Source organism: Typopeltis vanoorti, chromosome 12 (genome assembly GCF_054136105.1).
Source record: "Typopeltis vanoorti isolate ZY-2024b chromosome 12, IOZ_Tvanoo_1.0, whole genome shotgun sequence".
NCBI lineage: Eukaryota > Metazoa > Arthropoda > Arachnida > Uropygi > Thelyphonidae > Typopeltis > Typopeltis vanoorti.
In genome coordinates this window covers 93,877,138-93,899,656 of record NC_143560.1, presented here as the reverse complement: position 1 = coordinate 93,899,656, position 22,519 = coordinate 93,877,138, and the positions used below count along the sequence as shown (strand labels likewise).

Below are 22,519 nucleotides of genomic sequence, written 5' to 3'. Positions count from 1 at the left end.
TACTCAAATATAACTTGCACTTTTTTCCCAAAAATTAAAGTTAAAAAAATCATGTTGCGAAATATATGCTGAGATTTTCAGAAACTAAAGTTTTTCAGAAAAAAAATTGACCTTTATAATTAAATCCTCAGCATTCATTATAATTTATAATTGCTCATATTAATTATAAAATGAATGCTTTTAAATTTTAATTATCAATGTTATTTACACGATTGGCAGCTCACTTTCATAACAAGATATATTTGAATCTTTAGCAACAATGCTTCTACGATTAAATTAAAACAGTTTCATTATTGCTTGTCTTTTTATCATTTTGGAATCATATGATCTTCAAGTTTAAAGATCTGTAACTTGAGTGTTTCTTCACATTTCAAACAAAAATTACCAATAATTTACAAGACTTGAGATACATTATGAACAATCGTTTTTACAAGTTACTAATGAAAAGTGAAAGCAGAATTCGAAACAGATAGCAATGATAGGCCAGTAGAGATAGTGTAGCTATGAAGATAAGTATGTGATTGGTGCAGTATTAACAAAAGATCACGCAGCTCAACGACAAAGATCTTTAATAGCTGATGTCGGCATTGGTCCTCTTTCGTCTTCCTCTTTTTCAGAAGAAACACATCTCGCTGAGTTTCTTGGTGTTCTTCATTCAAGAGATCTTGGAGTTCTTCTGTCGTCAGATCATTTTCATTTTCCATTATCAGCTCTTCAATGTCATCTTCATTCACCTCCAATTCCAGATCTCTAGCAGTTGTCATAATTTCAGGGACATCATCTCTGTCTCCCTGAATGCAGGATGGACACAGCTTTCGCCAAGCAGAATTCAACTGTTGTTGAGTGACCTTTGACCACGCCTTTTGAATGAGCCAGATAGCTTCAAGAATATCAAGTTTTTCTTTCCAAAACGTTTTTAATGCCATCGTTGAGGAGAACTGGCACGCTTCAAAACACCGACGAAACAGCACGCGAGTGTACAATTTCTTGAAACCCACAATAACCTCCTGATTGATTGGCTGAATCAACGAAGTGGTATTTGGAGGCAGAAACTGAACTATCAGCCAGGGAAAGTCTTCCAGTAAATTATCTTCAAGGTCTTTTAGGTGTCCTGGTGCATTATCCAATAGCAACAGTGTTTGCAATGGCAATTCATTGGTTTGAAGGTAATCCTTAATGCTTGGGGCACAAACTTTAAACAGCCATTCTTTGAAAAGAACCTGCATGACCCATGCCCTTTCATTTGATCTCTACATCACTAGCAGTCTTTAATTATGAAATTTTTGTTGAATGCTCTAGGGTTCTCAGAGTGATAGACAAGAAGCGGTATAAGTTTCATGTCACCACTAGCGTTAGCTCCCAAAAGTAATGTCAATCAGTCTTTTATGGGTTTATTCCCAGGAATATTTTTCTCATCTTTCTTTCATGATGTAGGTACGGTTCAGCATGCGCTTCCAAAATAAACCAGTTTCATCACAATTGAAAATTTGTTGTGGATAATATCCTTCTTTTTTAATGAATTCTTGAAATTTGAGACAGAACTTCTCAGCTTCTTCTTTATCTGCACTAGCAGACTCACCGTGCATTACCACATGTTTAATGCCAGATCTCCTTCTACCATCCAGTGGTAGCCTTAAATTCTGTCTCCTCATGTGACGAATGTGGGGTTTGTTTTTTCAGTTCTTCAAAAATTTCTCTAGCCTTCTCTTGAATGATAGTCATATAGTTACATCTCTTTTCATTTCCCTTTCCTTTATCCAAACTAAAAGCAATCTCTCCATTATTTCATGGATGGCACATCTTTGTTTCTCAGATGTGATTTTCGTTACTCCTTTAGCTGCTTGAGTCTTCTTGATTATATCTTTCTTAGCTAAGATTGTGCCTACTGTAAACCTGTTCAAGCCATACTGCCTAGCAACATCCAACATCTTCTGCCCACTCTTTTTAGGCCCTATAATATTATCAGTTTTTTTTTTTTTTTTTTTAAATAAAAAGTTCAGAAAAGCACTTACAAAAATTCAGAGAACAGAAATCAACTAGTGCACAAAAAGGTTATGTATATGACTGCCAAAGTCTGTTCCAGAAACCGTTCATAGATGGCAGCAAAATACAGTTCTACAAATCTTACACACAGTGTCGCTTCTTCTTGTGTTCGTTGTCCGATTTGTTCGCAATCTGAACTGTTCGTTAACCGACCACCTACTGTAATGATAAATACCTGTTGGATTTCTGCTCAGGACATGGACTGGTTATTATTAACACAATGTTCCAACATAAAAATGTGCACAAATTCACATAGAAGAGGCAAGGAATAAGAAAAGTCTCATTGACTATGTTATTTTGATAGTGATGTTTTCTTTCTGGTGCAGGACACCAGAAAGAAAACATCACTATCAAAGTGATGTGTGTAAAACTAGCTAAACAAAAGTCATGGAAAGACTTTGGTAAGAACATGGAAAATAAATATCAATAAGGTGGCAAGATATTTTGGAGGCTGTTGAAAAGGCTCAAAAATGGAGAAATGAGTGCTGTAAAGTCTTTAGTCTTTAGCAGGATAAAACATGTAAGAAAGTTTTATATCAAATAAAAGTTGAGCAGCTTTCAGATGTGAACTGTAGACTAAAATACGCAAACATTATTCAAGAAAAAATGAAAGTTTGAGAACAGGAACCAAACCTTGGAGATTCAGTGGCAATTCTTCGGAAATCAATCAGTGTTTCTCCTGAAAAAAACATTAATTGATTCAGCCAGAGATGCCTATGATGAGATTGTTTGCAAGGATAGAAAAATCAAGACTGCATGGTGGACACATCAAGTTAAAGAGGCAGTGAAGGAAAAGAAGAAAGCATATCAAAAGTTCCTGGCGAATAAGTCGTCTCGTGCTCTTAGAGAATACAGAGACAAATGTAAGAAAGCTAGACAGTGTGTAAAACTAGCTAAACAAAAGTCATGGAAAGACTTTGGTAAGAACATGGAAAATAAATATCAATAAGGTGGCAAGATATTTTGGAGGCTGTTGAAAAGGCTCAAAAATGGAGAAATGAGTGCTGTAAAAGGAATTAGAGATGATAAAGGTGGCCTGAAAACTATAGAAAAAGATATCTTTGATGTATGGAGTAATTACTTTGAAAAACTGCTAAATCGGTGACAGTAAACAACACTCAACAGGCATGTAATCGGGAATACATGTCCATACTTGAAGTAGAAAAAGTCATCAAAAGCCTGAAATGTGGAAAGGCAGTTGGATTAGATGATATTAGACCTGAAATGCTCATGCATGGAGGTATAAAAGTCTTGCAGTGACTGCAATGCATAGTTCAGAAGGCCTGGATAGAGGGACAAATTCCAGATGATTGGAGTAGAGCCCTCATAGTACCCATATATAAAAAGGAAAATAAAACTGAATGCGAGAATTGCAGAGGCATTTCTCTACTGAGCATTCCTGGTAAGATTTATGCAAGTATACTTGAGAAACAGTTGAGAAGGATTGTGGAAAGGAAGCATGGTGAAGAGCAAACTGGACTCGGGCCAAAGACTGTTAGGATCAGATTTTCACTTTACGAAAATAGTTGAGATATCGTGGGAATATAACAAAGATCTGTATTTAAGTTTTGTAGATCTAGAAAGGCATATGACAAAGTGCCAAGAGAAAAGCTATTTAAAACTCAGTTATATGGTGTCAGTGGGGGCATTATAACAAGTAATACTTAGTCTTTATTTGAGTTGTAACAGTTAGAATTAAAGGAAGTACAGGAAGATGGTTTGATGCGAAATCTTGTGTCAGACAAGGATGTACATTATCCCATGTGTTATTATATCCCCTGATATCAAAATTGGAGATGTTAATCTCAGCTCTTTACTTTATGCGGATGATGTTTTACTTTTAAATGAATCCAGTACAATACTGCTAAATCGGTGACCATAAACAACAGGCATGTAATCAGGAATACATGTCCATACTTGAAGTAGAAACAGCCATCAAAAGCCTGAAATGTGGCTTTTTTTTATTCAATTTAGTCAGGGAATCTTATACAAGATTCCCTGACTAAATTGAATAACTTTTGTAATAAATTTCATATGAAAATCAGCAATAACAAGACAAAGACATGAAAATGGGGAAATATTGAAAATATCAACTACATTTTGAATGAAGTAGCTATAGAACAAGTAAAACATTTCAGCTACTTAGGCACAATTTTTAGTGAAGATGGTAAATTAAATATGGAAATAGACAACAGAATGAACAAAGTTGGTATGGTAGGAAGTTAACTGAATAAATTTATGTAGAATAAGAGAGAAATTAATCAAAACACTAAATTAGTATATGAGACAGTGTTCAAACCAATTTTCACTTCTGGATCTGAGAGCTGGGTTAGAAATAAAACACTTGACCAAAGACTAGAGACCACAGACAGGAGAGCCCTGAGAAAGATTAGGGGCATGAACAGTAGCAACATCATATTAAAAATGAGGATATTAGGAAAGAATTTGACATTGTTATCATCCAGGAATGTGTTAGCAGAAATGGTATGGTCCCTTAAACAGAATGGGCGAGGAAATATTAGCAAAACAAGTGTTCTCTGCCCAGAGGGAATGGTAAAAAGTGGCTTAGAAGATAGAAATATGAGCTATGATAATATTGGAGATAACAGATTGATTTGGAGGAAAATTGTTGATTAGAAGTTAGTAATGATGTAAGATTTTTGTGATGTTGAGGGTACATTTCAGGAATTTGATAATGATGATAATGAGAAACAGTAATTAAAAGTACTTCTGCTCAACATCTCAGGTTACCAGTGATTACTCATAGAGGATGTCCCTCATAGAACTTTATTCTGTTTATTTTCTATTTCTTTGTATTGCCTGTATGAGTATGTGTTAGTTTTATGGAATAACAAATTATGTCACTCTAACAGATGAAATGTGTCATTGAACCATTGTTTAATTCAGTTTCTCTCTGCTGTATTGTATTTTTGTTAAACTGTGAATATAATAATATTATCTTTATCTGAAGAGTGAGAAAGTAAGGTAGGCTTTCTTGTTTAGTTTTGTTTTTTTCCACAGGACACCACTGCTCCAAGCACTTATAGGATTATTTGAACTTCCAGAAGATGACACCATACCCGATGAAGAACATTTTATTGAAATTGAAGACACACCGGGATATCAGACTGCTTATTCCCAGCTAGTGTTTGTTGTTGATCGTAAACAACATGATCCTTTTAAAGGAACAATTCCTGATGCAAGATTAAATCTTGCTCAGTGTTTGCACAAACTTTCAGTTAACCACCCTGGAAAGGTATGTAATTTTATGTTTCTACTTGTTGCTGTTTATTTCTGCAGTTCTTGTAATACCAGTAATTGTTTTTATTTGGACAGAAATAGCTATTGTCATATAGTCCAGTGCTGACAATTGTAGAAATGGCAATTGTCATCTTTATCTGAAGATGACAACAGTCCACATATATACTGTGGGTGCTATATATATATATATATTCAACAGCTCACAAAGCTTTTAAAACAGACATCCATCCAATTTGATTTTGGAAGGGCCAAATTCAGAAAAATTTACTTTCTATTCATATTGCACTCAAGCTTTCCAGTCCCTTGCCAGATTCATTGGTACAGCTTATGTCCTTCATTATTTCGCCTCTCATACATACAGATGGTGCATTGTCATGTTGCTGAAAGATAGTCTTCTTGTCCTTCACTACATATCATGGTTGGTCACTTTCCCACTAGTCCTAGATTATGTACCTCAGGCACTATACTTTTATCTGCTATTTTTCTTTTCTTCAGTGACCTTCTCTTACTAGTTCATATTCTAACAATAGCTTTGTTGATGGCAGTATGCTATATTCCCCTTTTTTGCATAACCAGTGTTTTAAACCTGGATCTTTCCCTCTCTACCATTTTTTTGATGGGAAAAGGATAACTAAGTTTCAGTGCTTCTAAAATGCAGTCCTATCTGATTTCTTACAAGAAAGATCTCACTTTCCTTTACATGTCATAATTTTCATATTGTCAAACAAGATTTTTTCCCTCTTTCACTAACTTGGTCTCTATCTAAGATTGTCATCTTGCAGCGCAGGATATGATGCATTTCTTGCACAGTGCATCACATCATATATTGCATAACTTAGAATGCTTGGTCAGAAGATCAAATTTCAGATGATTGAAGCAGAGCTTTCATAGTATCATCTATGAAATCAAAATGACAGAGGAATTTCCTTTCTGAGTGTTCAGAGGAGATTTATGTAAGCATATTTGAGAGGTGGCTTATTTATAAAAAAAAAAAAAAAAAAAAAAACTAGGAAGAACAAGCTAGGTTCATGATGAATAGAGTTTGTCAGAATGAGATCTTCACTTTAAGACAAATAGTTGAGAAATCATAAAAATATAACAGATCTGTGTTTAAGTTTTGTACATCTGGATAAGTGCCAAGAGTGTTAAATGCTAGAATTAATTATGTCAACAGGACATATTAAGCAATACATAGTCTGTATTTGAGTTATAAATTAGCAGTTAAAGTGGAGCTACAAGAAAATGGTTTGATATTAGATCAGGTGTGAGAGGAGGGTATATTATCTCCTCTTTAGTCACATCTATGTGGATCACATTATGGAGAAGCTATAGAACAGTAAAACATTTTACCTGTTTCTTCTTCTCTTTTGGTGCATCAGTCCGAAGATTGCTAATTATAGCAACACATTGCAACATCCTGTCTGGTGACCTCCTTTTTATCTCTTCATAATTCTTAGCACCAGTTAGCATCATTATATTATTTATATATGAAATTCTGGTCTGCCTCGTGGCCTCTTTCCTTCTATAGTCCCCTCCATTATTTCTGTAATCAATCCCCAATGCTTCAAATGGTGTCCAATTAGGCTTTTTTCCCCTCTTATTGATGTGTTTCATTAATGACTGCTCTTCATGAACTATATTTAGAACTTCATTACTTTTCCTTTCTGTCCAACTGATTTTCATCATCTTTCTCCAGTACCAAAGTTCAAATGCCTCCAACTTTTTGATATCTTGTTTTGTTAGTCCAGGCCTCACAACCATATAATGCAATGCTCCATATGTATGTTTTCACTAGCTTTTTTTGAGCTGGATGCTAAGTCCTTTACTGGTAAAAGTGTTCCTTCTGTTGTAGAATGCTTTTTTGGCTAGGATTATTCGTGCTTTAATATCTGATTGGTTTCTTCCATCTTTTGTGATTAGACTTCCAAGATATTTAAAAGAGGATACCTGTTGTATTAGGTTATTATTTATTTCCAGGTTTATTTTCATTGGATTTGCGTTACTTGTAATCAATAATTTTGTTTTCTTATAATTAATTTTTAGGCTATACTGTGTGAAAATTTCTTCCATCTTTGTCAGGGTGGCTTTCAGTTTGTTTTCGTTATCAGCTATAATTGCTATATCATCTGCATACCATAACCAGCTAATATCAATTCCATTTATCTTAATTCCTGTTTCTATTAGTTCTTTCAATTTATTTATTGCATCTTCAGTGTACAGATTAAACAATATGGGTGAAAGAGAGCACCCCTGTCTTACCCTTCTATGTATTGTTGCTATTGTGGTTTTTGTTTTATTGCTGGCTGCTTCTATTAGGGCTTCTTGATGCTTGTAAAGATTAAATATAAGCCTTCTATCTCTCCAATCTACCTTTATTGTATTTAGGAGGTGAAACATTTGGTTCCAGTCCATACTGTCAAAGACTTTTTCCAAGTCAAGAAAGACTATCAGAGTATTTTGATTCTTCTCAAATCTTCTTTCGCATCTCTTGTCCCCTGCTGTTTCCTGAATCCAAACTGGTCAATGCCAACATATTCTTCAACCTTCTTTGTTAGTCTTTTTTGTATAATTTTGAGTAGTATTTTCAAAGCATGTGATATTAAGCTCATTGTTTGACGATTTTCACACTTGTTTGCATTATTTACTTTAGGAATGGGTATGATAGGACATTGTGTAAAATCTTTGGGTACAATCCCCATTTCATAAATATCCTTTATGGTCTTGAAAAGGTATGACTTAGTTATGTTTCCTGAGTATTTTATTAATTCTGAAGGGATGTTATCAATGCCTGGTGCCTTGTGGTTGACAATTCATTCAGTGCCCATTCAAATTCATCTTTTAATATAGTTGGACCAATTTCTTCCACATCAAGTCTTGTTTCATCTTCTATAGCCTTGCCATCTAGATCTTTTCCGCTATATAGATCTTCTAAATACTCCTTCCATCTTTCTGAAATTTCTTCCTTATCTATAAGTATGTTCCCCTGTTTATTTTTGATAATTGTACTTATCTTGTTTTGCTAGCTTATTCCTTTTATAATGTTATAAACTTTATCGATTCTCCAGTCTTTGTTAGATCTTCTATTTCTTTACATTTCTCTGCATACCATTATTCTTTTGCTTCTTTACACTTTCTATTTATCATATTTTTTATGTTTATATTTTTCTTCTTTCTTCATTTAGGGAAGTTTTGTATTTCCTTCTTTCATCTATTAGATCTAGAATGTCCTGGGTGATCCATGGCTTTTTTTATTTGCTTGTTCCTTAATTATATGTAGTCATTGGCAGCCTTGACAGTATCCTTCAAATGAGTCCATTTTTCCTCTGTGTTTTTCTTTTCCCTCTCCAGTTTTAATGCTTTCATCAGTTTGCTGCTTATAGTTTCTATGGTTTTTCTCTGTTTTCAGGTTATTTATGTTCCATTTGGACCTTTTCCTTGGTTGCGACAGCTTTTTAAATCTGAGATTACATTTCAATAAAACCAAATTGTGGTCACTGTCAACATCAGCTCCTGGGTGACTTTTGCATGATTTTACTTGATTTTTAAATCTATTTCTTGTCATAATATAATCTATTTGGTACCTTCCTATATCCCCTAGCATTTTCCAAGTATACCACAATTTGGTTTTATTGAAATGTAATCTCAAATTTAAAAAGCTGTCACAACCAAGGAAAAGGTCCAAATGGAACATAAATAATCTGAAAACAGAGAAATTTTTGGTACCTGGTATGAGGTACCAAAAAGGTATTAGTAATGATCAGATTGAATTGGTGGCAAACTCAAAAAGCCTAATCCCCTCTTTCATTTTGGCATCCAAGTCCATACCTCTCTACCATCTTTGCCTTCACCAATGACTGCATTCCAATCACCCATGACAATAAGATTATCTTCCTTTTTGGTAAGTGTGATTAATTCTCAATATCTACATATACTCTCTCAACTTCATCATCACTGTGGTTGCTAGTAGGCATGTAAGCTTATATTATTATAATATTTATTGGTTTTGCTTCTAGTTTTACCATTATCAATCTGCTACTACATTTTACTGAGTTGATTACTCTTTTTCCCCATTTCTTATTGAGAACCACTCGCAACTCCATTTTTTGCTGTCTCATCACCTGAATAAATGATTTTGTAATCACCACTCCAAAGTCTCCAGTTCCTCATTCCATCTCATTTCATTATTTTCCAATATGGCTATTTTTAATCTATCCATTTCTCTCTTCAAATTTTCCAATTTGTAGGAATGTTCTCACATTCCACATCCCAATGAATGTATAAAGATTTCGCTGGTTTACGACCTGGGAAGCCTGGTTTCTTCCCCTGCCATGCACATGTATTGAACCATTGTGCGCTTTACTATCTTTTAGAATGTCCATCCATACTACTATCTTACTAGGGAAAAATAGAACAAGGTCCAGTAATAGCCTTCTAAAGAGGCTCAGTGTGCTAGCCATTTCTCATTCTTCATGATTATCCGCCTACCACAGTATCCTTTACACTGTTGTCACTTATGGTAATCTTCCGCTGATCAGGATGAAAGTTGTTGCTGCCACAACTTCCAGCGGGCTGTAACTTATTGAATGGTGGTTACATCTCGCCATGTTGCATCTCCATCAATGGAAACGTGTGGCTTTTTATAGAGATAACCATGCCGCTGTCTATCTCACCACTTCCTGTTGGTAGATTCCATCCCATTGTCCACGACTTCATATTCACAGGTTTCCCTGTTTATTCGTAGCTAACCTCTGTATCCAGAGGCCATTCTCCTATCCGCAACTTGGGGATGCGCTTGCTAGCATGGGATCCATGCCCCAAGTTTAGCTGTCTATAGAATAATAATAAAAAAATAAAATGTGTTGAGACAAATTATAGAAACTCATGGCTTTATTCCCATTTTAGGTGGGAGATGAATTTCATCAACCGATGTGAAACTACTGCCTTGCTTATTTGGAGGCCAGAAGTAGCTTGAAAAAGTTCCAGGGTTTCTTGACCATGTAAAAAATAAAAAAATCCATAGCCCATTCATGGTACTAATGTACTATTGGCTTACAACCTTTCATGAGTGGAAATCACATAATATATATATATATATAACCAATGCTATTTTAAGCTTATTACTGTAAGCAGTGAAAGCCCAAAACTTTCATGATACTAAATTAATTTTGTAGTAAATGTCACCACAATCCACTGCCTCAAATTTTCATTTTCTAAACCCAGATTATATTTTAACTTAATCTGCTCAGTGAAAGAGCAACGTGCTGTCTGCCAATACATGTGAAAGGAGGTTAGCATGCTTTAGAGGGGGGGGGGATAGTTCGACATAAGGCTTGCACTAATTTGTTGCTAAAAACCATCAGCTTAAAATGCTGCTGTTGGGAATATTGCTGTGGAAAGCACTTCATACAATGCATGAAACTAGAAAATAAAGTTGAAATAAGTTGAACATTAGGGAGCTTATTGAGTTAGAAGTTTTGATTTTAGGAGCTGAAAGATCAGTTGATTTTTAAAATAATTAGCAATGATTGATTCATTTTTTTCTCGATTATTATTTTTATGAGACCACTTGCTCTCAAAACAAGTTGAGGACAAGTGGTAGCAAAAGTAAGATGAAAAGTATTATAGTTGAACAACAAAAGATGAGGATGCAAGTAAGGATAAAAAAAATTAATAAAAATATCCCACAAAAAAACATAACAAAAATCAAGCATATTGACTCACCTGCCATTGTTCTTCTCATTAATGCTGTAATGCAATACAGCATACCACTATAATTATAATAAAAGTCACAGCTCTTAGAAAAATCCATGTTGGAGAAATGCTTGGTGAGTGATATGGGAGAGATGTAGGTGGGGGAGAGATAGCAGATTATGAAAGAACAAAAGAAATGATTTAGGTTGAGTTTTGTGTTAAGATTCCATGATGAGGAGAGTGATGAAATAGTGTTTCCCTGGGGCCAAGATTAAGAATGTTAGCAATGCTGACAGGATGCAATGAGTTTTTACTCGTGAAACAAATAATTGTTTTGGCTGGTTCAAGTGATCTACAAGTGACAATTGTGTTTTGCAGGAAGGTATGAAAGAACTACTTACAAGCAAATAAGAAGAGTGAGAAAGTAAAGATTGTGAGCCTTCTCCCACAATGAGAGTGGTGAACTGAGAAGAAAAGCTATGATTGTGAGTTAGTGCACAGGTGGAATGGTGTGAAGTTTGTGGATGTGTGGTGCCAGTTTAATGGGTGAAAGCACTTATATAAGACATATAATTTGCATTTGACTGGATTAGGAGTTAAGTGTCTTGAAAATATTGTTCAGAAATACAAAATCAGATTGGGCCATTTGTTTTGGTTGGGGGAGTGCAGGCATCCTACAGTTGAGGTGAGAGATTGATCACATGACAATGAATGAATGGAGCACACTCAGATTCTTAACTTTAGTAGGATCATCAACAAAAGATGCAAGGGAGATTATAGGATGAATGGATATTGAGTTTATGTTTACTGTGGATTATCTGAGTTTCATCCAGGTACACATTTTTATTTTTTTATTAGGTGACTTATGCATTAATTACTCTTCATTAAAAAAAATTGGAAATAAATGGGGTTATAAAAAAGCATTTCTTTCCCTCCTTTCTGCTTACTGTGATGTAATAGTTTCTTTAATACTCTGCTGTAGAATTTAATTTAATGTTATAATTAAATTCACTGTCTTTAAAGAGACCGTGTGTAGAGGCTTAAGTGCTGTGAGGACATCATGTTGGAGGCTTGATGGATTGTATACAGCACTCAGAAAGGATTAAAACAATTTAATTCTTTCTATATTTCGTCTCAGTCAGTGAGATATCTTCAGGAATTACAAAAAAAAAACTAATGTAACAAATGCAAAGAATACTAAGTCCAACCACGTGGGTGACACTAAAGTCCTTAGAGGGCACTCCACTAAGGTGGAGCGCCCTCTAAGGGCGGTTGTAGGTGGCCTGGAATGTAAAGTGGGACCTCTGGTGATAAGCGTTTCCCAAGTCTTAGGAAGCTTAATGCAACCATATTTGTTAAGATTTGGTTGATTCCTGTGAGCTGCTGATTCTAAGAATAGTCTCTCTCTTTTGAATTTGCTGTGGTGGGAGTTGCATGGTGGTTTTTTTTCCATGAGATCCCGTGGGTTGTATCCACGACATGGTCAGCCAGGCCTGACTGACCATAGTCGTGGTTGCAGATGTATATGCCTTATGATCTGCCTGTCTGTCCAAAGTATGCCAGTTTACAGGAACATGATACTTTATAAAGAGAATTAAAGTTATGCAATTCAATTTTTAAAATGTTAAAATGAATTGTAACTTTTATGTTATAATGTTTTGCTAATGACAGCATAAACACCTGGACGTGACAATAAAGAGCTACACTTTCAGCCAATAACAGCAGTTTGAAGCTGGCAAGCATGTGTGCAAAGACAAGAGGAAGTTGAGAGAAGAAGAAACCCAATGGCTGGGTAATGGGTTGGTTACCTAGCCATTATGACAGAGGAGAGGGTTAATATGAACATATTCAGAGATCTGCGAATGTGTTCCTATATTCATATATAGGAACACATTTCTATATTTGAATATGTAATCTTCAGTTACATGAAGCAGATACATGTAATTGAAGATTTTGTTAGACAACTGTATGGCAAACAGTTTACTCTAATGTATAATCTCTTCATGTGTACTTTCTGGAGTGAGGTAAATATTCCTAAGATTTCTTTGTGCTCAAGTTACAAGCTAGGATGTGTTCCTTATCTTGTAATAAGTGTTAACTTTGAGACAGAGTAATATTTCTTTATTGGAACAAATTGTATTAAAACACAATAGTTGTTTTAATCATAGAGAGGAATATTCAGGGAATGTTTCCTTTGTTTATTGTTTACTGACCTTAATAAAAATCTATAGTCGTTTTAATCCTAGAGAGGATTAATAAAGGAATTTGCTTCCTTTGCTTTGTTTTTTGTTAGAATTTTTTTTTTTTATTTCAGCAGAGGAGTATGTGAGAAAAAGTATAATCTGTTACAAATTTTCTTAATGTATATAGTTATTTAATTAAACATTGTTTCTTTTGTGTTGCAATTTCTCTTGTCACATTTTAGATATAAGTGAATGTAATATGAGTTTTTAATGTTTTGAGGAAAACTAGTATTGTTTTCTCCAAAACATTAAAAACCTATCAGAAAATTTTCAAAGTAGGTAAACACATTGGAAGAAAACCAGAAATACTTAAATGATATTCGTGGCACAAACCTAATATATAACCTGTGAATAACTAATATGTGTGGTTTTTAATAGGTGCGGCTAATCACAGATCAGTAGTTAACACAAAAAGTTACTGATCTGGCATATCATTTTAACGATACTAATGCCAGAAGTATTTGGAATGAAGGAGAGGGGTTTTGTTAGTTCAGCTTGGCCAGAGAGTATAAGCATTTGGCATATGCACTTGGTTAGTATAGACACAGGAATAGAATGCAAGGGTTATAGTGATTTCAGAGTGGACAGAGGGAACAAAATGGGGGTATGGAGGATTGCTAATGATAGCAGAAGAATGAAGAATTGAAGCTAGAAAGGGTAAAGTACATTAGGAGAACAGGGATGCACCAGCCAGCTCATCATTATTTGTTTGGTATACAGTGTATGTATACTAACAGGGCACACTGTAATAAATTTAGTTTAATCCTTTATCCAAGTGTAAGCAAACAAAGTTTGTGCGCCTGAAGTATCTTCAGGACTGAGGGCAACTCGTAGTAAAGGTGGACCAAGCTCTCATCACTCCTTGTCTCAGTATCTCCCATAATGCAAAGTACATCTCCTTGTGGACATGTATAATGCTATGCATTAAGGGAAGGGCCACTACCCAGACCGATTTCCGTTTGTTTAAGTGCGGGGATACCTCTTCCAAAAACTCGTAAAATCCCCTGGATCACCCAGTAATGAGCGACCTGCAGGGTAAGAAACTCAGTTGGCTCTACATCGTGGCAGGCCCCCCCCACCGCCGAGCAGAGCCGCTCATCTGGAAAGGTAACAGCAACAGCTGTGCCTCAGTTAACTTCACCAACTACAGCATTGCCATTCATTACCCACCACCACCACCACCACTCAGGCCCTGGGTGACAGCACCAGCCGAGCCTCAGTTAAAACTTCACGGTTTACAGCATTGCCATTCATCATCCAAGCTTCCAACTGGTTTCAAGCTTATTGAGGTCTCGTCAGTGGGAGCAAGACCCAGAAGTGGTGATACTAAGGCAGAAGCAATGGAAAGGTCATATTTACCTATATGAGTTGCCAAAAGGTGTACCACCGTATTATTAAATTACTCTGGATTTAGAGAAAGATGTTGGAAGTTTATTTTCCACCAAGTTTCCACCAACTTTATCTTCCAACAAAGACGTTGGAAGTTTATTTTCCACTTGGTATAAAATAAACTTCCAACATCTTTCTCTAAATCCAGAGTAATTTAATAATAAGGTGGTGCACCTTTTGGCAACTCATATAGGTAAAGATGAACCTCTCCATTGCTTCTGCCTTAGTATCACCACTTCTGAGTAGTGGCCCTTCCCTTAATGCATAGCATTATACATGTCTGCAGAGAGATGTGCTTTGCATTATGGGAGATACTGAGATAAGGAGTGATGAGAACTTGGTCCACCTTTACTATGAGTTGCCTCAGTCCTGAAAATACTTCAGGCGCAAGCTTTGTTTGCTTACACTTGGATAAAGGATTAAAACTAAATTTATTATAGTCTAACCAAGTGGAAAATAAACTTCCAAGGGCATGCTGTATGAGGGTAAAGACTGGATATGACATCTGAAACTCCAGGCATTTCTCCTCATTCCTGTGTAGCGGTCACCACCCATTGATCCTTAACTGGTATACAATAAATATTAATATTTAAAAAATCCAGATCAAACAAACTTAGACTAATAGAGAAGATATGATAGCTGTACTCCACTGTACCCAGGCTCTGCTAAATTTCTGCTTCTTTCAATAATATGATTAATTGTGTATAATACAGTAGTTGCTTTTGAAAATTTGTTTTGCCTACTGTATTTTCTCCTGCACCATTACCTTCCAGTTCTCCTTGTATAAACCTGACTGTTTTATACACACAGGTTTCTGTGTGTATAAAACAGTCAGGTTGAGCAGTTCTCTGGGAAGTTTTTCATATTAAGACCACATTGTAATATAAATAAGGAGTTTATTAAAAATAAGCAATTAAAAACCCGACAAGTTATGTGCATTGTACGACTTACATCATTAAGGATAGTGGTACATAAGTTTTACACAACAAAAGTCTATTAACAATTACACATATTAGATGTTTTTGATAACTTCACAACTGTTAAATATAATTGATAAACCAGAATACAAATGATAAATTTGTTACTGTATGCATGTTGGAACATTGCTAGTTGTTGCTTTCACATTCTGTGGTATCATGCATACTATATCCTAGGTCTGTGGCAGTTAACTTTTTGATGAAAGTAGACCATACTTGATGTAAAATTAACCCTTGATTTTTATTGCATTATGTAGGGATCCTAAGCATTTGTGAGCAGATTTCTTGCAGTAGGCATGATCAGAATATTTTATCAGCATCAAAAAAAGGATACAAACTAAAAAAAAAAATGTTCCTTACTGAATGCAAAAATTTTTCCATAAAATTAAAAAAACTACATAGAGGCAATAAAAAGTAACTCTTTCTAAAAGAAAGAAACCTTTGAATCTAGATTTCAAATTTTGAGACGCAAAATAAAGAATCATAAGATTAGAAAAAAAAAAGAACTGAGAAAATTGCTGGATAGTTTTGATATTTAATTTTCGGCTTTGATTTTTATTTATTTTATTTTTTTTTTTTCTTCAACGCATCATTGGTTGGTGATTACTGTAACATGTAGTAGTTTAAATTTCCTCTTCTTCCTTTTCTTTCTCATCTGTCAAATGCTGGGTTGAGTACCCTATGAACAAATCTTTGCTATCTAGTTCTCTGTCTCTCTGGCCTTTTTTGTCATCTCTCTGAAGCTCAATAATTGTGACCTTTCAAAGACTGTAACCTAGTTCTTTTTGGTCTGTCTCTTGATCGTCTTCCTCCAGTGATTCCATTCAAGACTTTGTTTGGTAATCTTTGAAAGGGCATTCTCTGGAGGTGTCCGAACCATCTTAATTGCTGTTTAAGAATTACAGCTATGATATCTTCTGTATAGTTTAATTCGTGTTTGACTCAATCATTTGTTTTGTGTTCTGACCAGTGAGTTATTTTTCTTAAGCATTTCATTTCAAATGCTCTGATTTTTTTGTATTTCTTTCTGAATGAGTGGCCATGTCTTGGCCCCACACATTGCTATAGGTATAATAATGATTTTATAGAGTTTTAGTTTGAGGCTTTTTGAAAGGCTGTTATTTTTCCATATTTTTATATGAAAAAATATAGTAAATCTTACTTTGTTAAATCTGTATTCTACTGTTTCTGTATTGTTGAGGTTGAGTAATGAGACTTCCAGTATATTTAAATTGCTTTACTTGTTCAAGTATATGATTTTCTAAGTTTATTGAAACTTTTTCCTCATCTCTTCCTGTTTTGCACTCTATTTTTTTTCCAACTGTGCTTCAGATTCTGCAAGAATAATAATATCATCTGCATATTTAATATGGTTGATATTTGTGCCATTTAATGGTTGACCTGGTTCTTCAGATATGGATTTGCATATTTCTTTGAGTTGGTGAGAGTGGGAAATTCTGCATGACTCCTTTTTTCTGTTTTTATTTTATTAAATTGGACAGTTGCTTTGATATCTTTATAATAACTTGTATAAAGGTTTTTAGTTCTGAATCTAACATCATAGATTTTAAGATGTTTATCAACTTATTCTGCAGGACTAAAATGGAATATTAACTTCAGTGCTAATCAGTAAAACACAAAAATAGTTCATGGTATAGAAACTGTTCTGGTGGAGGTACCAGTAATTAATAATTACTGGTACCATCCACCAGTAATAAAAACAACTGAAATGTCTCATCAACATTATATAATTTTGGCTACTCATGATAACCAAGTATTGATAGGCAGACAGCAAATGTAAACACCAACACAATACATATGAAGTCACCATTAGAGGATGGAAGATCATGCAGGAAGATAAGTTCTTTTTTGAAATTTTTAGCAACAAATACAAATTTTTATATTTATGAGTGTTTCTGTGATTAAAGGTTTAATCACAGAAACACTCATAATATGGCCTTTGCAGAATGAAAGATTTTTGGAAGGAGAACAAAACTGAGTAATGTGTTTGTTTAAAGTGTTTCATGAGCAAATATAAGTGTGAAGAGAGTAAAAAGTGTAATAGTGGTGAGTTGAAAGACTAAATGAATGATAATGCAATTGGCACAGTTAGTGTTGCAAGTGGTATGAGTGACTGTACAAATGATGCAGTGGACATGAGATTAAGTGGTAGTTGAAATGCTTGGTGGTGGATATGATACAGAAGTGAGAGAAAGCAGAGCATGAAAAAGCAAAAATAAAGATCAGATTTTTGTATGGTGATTCATTGATATGAGGAATCCTTGAGGAGAGTATGACAAAATCATGTTTTCCTGGAGCTAGGATGTCATTGCTGTAAGGATGCAGAGAGTTAAGGTTAAAGATTTGCTTATTTTGACTGGTGCAAATGATTTAGCAGGTGACAAGTGTGGTATGCGAGAAGACAGGAAAGAGTTGCTGGTGCACGTGAAAAATGAGTCGGTGTGCAGATTGTGCAAGAGGAATGATGTGGATTTTGTAGGATCATGGAGTGAGTTTGACGTAAGAATTTACATAATGTGAATTGCTTGCATCTAAGTGAATAAAGAGCTAGGATGTCATTGCTGTAAGGATGCAGAGTTAAGGTTAAAGAGATGTTTATTTTGTGAAAAAGTGCATGTGAAAAAGAAGAGTGAGAAAGTAAAGGTTGATCCTGTTGCCATGGTGTGATAGAGGCAAGCTATGGTTCACAAATGAGTCAGTGTGCATGAGGAATGATGTGGATTTTGTAGGATCATGGAGTGAGCTTGATAGAAGGAAGAATTTACATAATGTGAATTGTTTGCATCTAAGTGAATTTGGTGTGAAAGTGTTGTTCACTGAGAATTCTGAAGTACAAAGTTAGGGAACTAGAATGTTTGAGGGGGTGGGAGGTGCAGGTAAGTGGGGGTCCAGGCAACCTAGAAGGTGATAAGTGGCAGTGATCACATGATGCAAAATGTAGCACCCCCCAGGTTAACTTTAGTTGACTAAGTAGGTGTAAGGGAGGTTATGGGATGAAGGGAGTATTGAAGCCTATGCATACTAATGCCAGAAGTATTTGAAATAAGGTTTGATTAGTTTTTAGAATTAATCAGCACAACTTGGCCAAAGCTTCAGAGAGGATAAGAAGGAACAGGATGGAGGGAGGGTTTTTGTTAATGATAGCAGAGGAATTGAAGCCATAAAGAGTAGAATTACATTGGGTGGGGGGGGGGATTCAAAGGGCAGTTCATTTGAGGCTATCTGGTGTGAGATAGGAAACAACCCCGGACTAAATATGTAATTGGCTGCAGCTGTAATCCAGGAGCTATACAGGAGAATGTAGATGACATGTACTTGCAAATTAGCCTGATGGATACAGGTGGAATAATTGTTATGGGGGATTTCAGCTATTGGGATATAGATTGGGAGGAGGAAGGCAGAAAAGGAAATGAAATGTATACAGCTGTTGAGATGTAAAATCTCTCATGATAAGTTACTCTGTATAAATAATTATAATACCGAATTAACTCACATAAATTATTATTTATTAGTATAATTTTCGTCTGAATATCACAGGCATCTTCAGTACAAAGCTGATGGAACAATAACTGACAATTCCAAAAGGCACCACCTAAGTAGCTAATGTAAGATAACTAAAAAAGATCATTAAATTTCCTAACTTATTAAAAATAATAAAAATAAATTAATTAATTTAAAATAAAACAAATAAATAATATGTATGCAAAAAAAAAAGTTAGCAAAGATTAGCTGATTTAAAAAGTACTATCTCCCCCAAAGGGGATAGACGTAGACAATCGGATCTGTTTAAGTTAGGAGAGTGAAGTAAAGTTTCACATGTTTCTTTATAAAGCTTCCATGAGGAACCGACCTTTGTGAAGGACTCTTGTCTTATTCCAATAAACTCTGTCTAGTGTTGATGGCATGCTCTGTTAGTCCAGACTGTTTAGGTTCAAAGTATTCAATATAAGACGTGTTCTTCTAGCCAAATAAAAGCAGATCTTCTTGTTTGTCCAAAATAAGATAACCCACAAGAGCAAGAAATCTCATAGACACCTGGATGATTGAGATGTAGAAGCTTGTCCTTTGGAGAAGTGAGAAAGGTGGAGATTTTTCTGTTTGGATGAAAGGCAACAAAAATATTTAGTGGTTTTAAAACTTTTGCTATGCATTCACTAATGCCTTGCACATAAGGAATAGTAATAAGAGTTATTTCTTCTATACAATGGACAGAACTTAACTCGCATTTCCCTTTCAGCTACATGTCAGTACTTTTTGAGGATGTGGTATAATAACAAAAAACCATATTTGCTATCATAGATTAGGTGCTAGGTCAAGCTCCTCATATGCAGAATTTCACTCAAGGTAAAATTTTATTACTCCAGTAATAAATGAATAGGTATCTATTGCAAACGTGGACTTCTTCCATATTCTACAGGAAGCATGTCAAAAATTAAAGTTTAAAAAATCTCAGAAGAATAATGAACTTAATTAAAAAGCTCTCTGACTTTACAAAAAAAAAAAATAGACAAAAGATCTTTAATCTCACTTGAACTCTCCTTTAAGTTTCAGCATGAAATTTGTAATGCTAACTTATGATAATGGATATATTATGGTAAACACTGCTTTTTCTATCATTCATTTCCCATTATTCATAAAATATTTGTTTTTATTATTATTATTTATTTTAGCTCCTGCCACTAATTACTACAGGACTTGCTCCCGATGCTGCCACTCATTTACAGCGATACTTGCAAGCAGCTAATGTTAATTTGGTTTGACAAGCAGAAGAGATCTTAGAGCTACAGTTGTTTTATTCTTCAGAGGATGTAATTAACACACATGAAATAAGAAAAATGCAAATGTCACTGTAAATGTTTGATATATGCTTTAAATGCACTGTATATAGATGTTCTGTGAAATGTTTTTAATCCAGAATTGAATCACTTTTCATGAGAAGTTAACCAATTAAGTTTTTTACTGCCCTTAATTTGGACAACTTTGTACAGAATTTTGTGTTTACTATAATATATATAAATAATGTCTGTATTACTTTTTGAATGCATAACATCAGTTCATTCTTATATAAATGCATGTAATAAACATGCTTTTATTTAACTGGGACTGAATAATTTTAACTATTACTTACAAGATACATAGCATGAAAATATAAACTTTATTAAAAGACAGCACATTACTGACATCAGCAAAAGCTACAATAAGACTCTTTTTCATTAAATCTTAATACAGAGTAAAATTTGTCATTTCTTGTAATAGCGGCTTCGAGCATATCATTATTGAGAAAGAGACAGGGTGGCCAGAGCGAGGGGAGTCTTTCAAGCTAAAGTACCCTTGTCAAAATTTTTGGAACCATTCTTTTACATATTCAAAACATTATTGCCATACACTTCTTGCACATTTTTTACAGTGTTATCGGCATTGTTGCTTTTTTTTTTTCTTTTTTTTTTTTTTTTTTTTTCTTTTTTTTTTTTGAACTTGTAAAGCATGATGTGCCTATGTGCTCTTCAGCTTAGCAGTACTCATAAAGCCACCTCAGTTTAGCAGTAAAAAATAATGCTTTAAAAATTCTGTTTAGACAATTTGAGATACATTTGACAAGTACAGTATACAAAATGACATTACTTTTGGGATGACCTGATATCTTTCAAGTGCATTTCATTAGTGGCTGTCATTAAATGCTGTATCAGTTAATGCTTCATTCTCTTATTTTATTTTACAGTGAGCTTGAAATTCCACTCCTGATACCTTCCTAACTATCGTTTGTCTTAATTTTAATTCCCCATGCTAATGTCAAATGACAACTAACACATAAGGGTGATAGAATGATTCATCAGTATTTACTGTTATGAAATCCAGAATCATATCTTTCCCTGCAAGTCCCCTACACACTTGATGCTGTCAGCTGTTTCGTTCTCCCTCTATATTAACATTTCCCATTAATAATTGCTTTTTCTTATGTCATTAAGCAACCACCTTATAACATTGACTCCTCCATTGTGATAATACTCTTCCATCCTTACATGTACAACCTCTGTCCTTTTTTTTTTTTTGACACCACGAGCCTTGGTGTTTAATGGCCAGAAGAACACATGCATTAAATAGACATAATATACTGGCCTCATATCCTTATTTTGGAATAATTAAGAATAACTAGCTGCAGGTGGGCAGGCCACTTAGCAAGATATCAAGGTAATAGATGGCCAAAGAGAGCAACAGAGTGGCTGCTGAGAGGAGTCGTCGAATACCTGGAAGACAGAAAAAGAAGATGGATAGATGACATTGAAAAATGGCTTGACATCACATGGACAAGAGTGGAAGAGGTTGGGAGAGGCCTTTGCTCTGCAGTGGGACATCTAGGCTAACAACAACAACAACTGCAGGTGGATGTTATTGATAAGCAGTAACACATACATATATGAATGTGTGCAGACACTTTTCACAGGAAGTTGTACCTCTGTAATGTGGTCCAAAGACAGTAGCATTTGCCCTTCACTCAGACTTGGATTTTTATCCCAAACTAGGACTCAGAGAATCTCTATAAAGGTTTTGCAACTGTAAATTATACTTGACAAGAAATTATGTTGTTAATCTTTTATCCAAGGGTAAGAAAATAAAGTTTACATGTGAAGTATCTTCACGAATAGGCCACTTGCATATAGAGACTGTTGACTTCATCAGTTACATTTAGTATTCCATAATGCAAAGCACTTTCCTTCAGATGCATATATTGCTATGCATTATGGGAAAGCTCACTAATCATCAGTTTTGACCTGCATTGAGGATTCATAAGTGGGAGTCAGACCTCCCTTTATTCAGATCTTGTCACTGGCCAGGTCTGGGTACTGATCCTTCTCACAATGTATGGCAATATAGATTTCCAGAAGGAAGTCTGCT

General features: G+C 34.9%; 1 protein-coding gene across 1 annotated transcript in view; it reads left to right on the top strand.

Annotated features, from left to right (window-relative positions):
* Cse1 (chromosome segregation 1) overlaps positions 1–20,722 on the top strand; it is a 439,186-nt gene extending 418,464 nt beyond the window's left edge. The window contains exons 24-25 of the mRNA XM_090402147.1: positions 5,065–5,299; positions 20,296–20,722. Coding sequence (XP_090258273.1) covers positions 5,065–5,299; positions 20,296–20,385 — 325 coding nt within the window. The 3' untranslated portion in view covers positions 20,386–20,722. The remainder of the gene's footprint in view (positions 1–5,064; positions 5,300–20,295) is intronic.
* Positions 20,723–22,519: the final 1,797 nt, after the last annotated feature.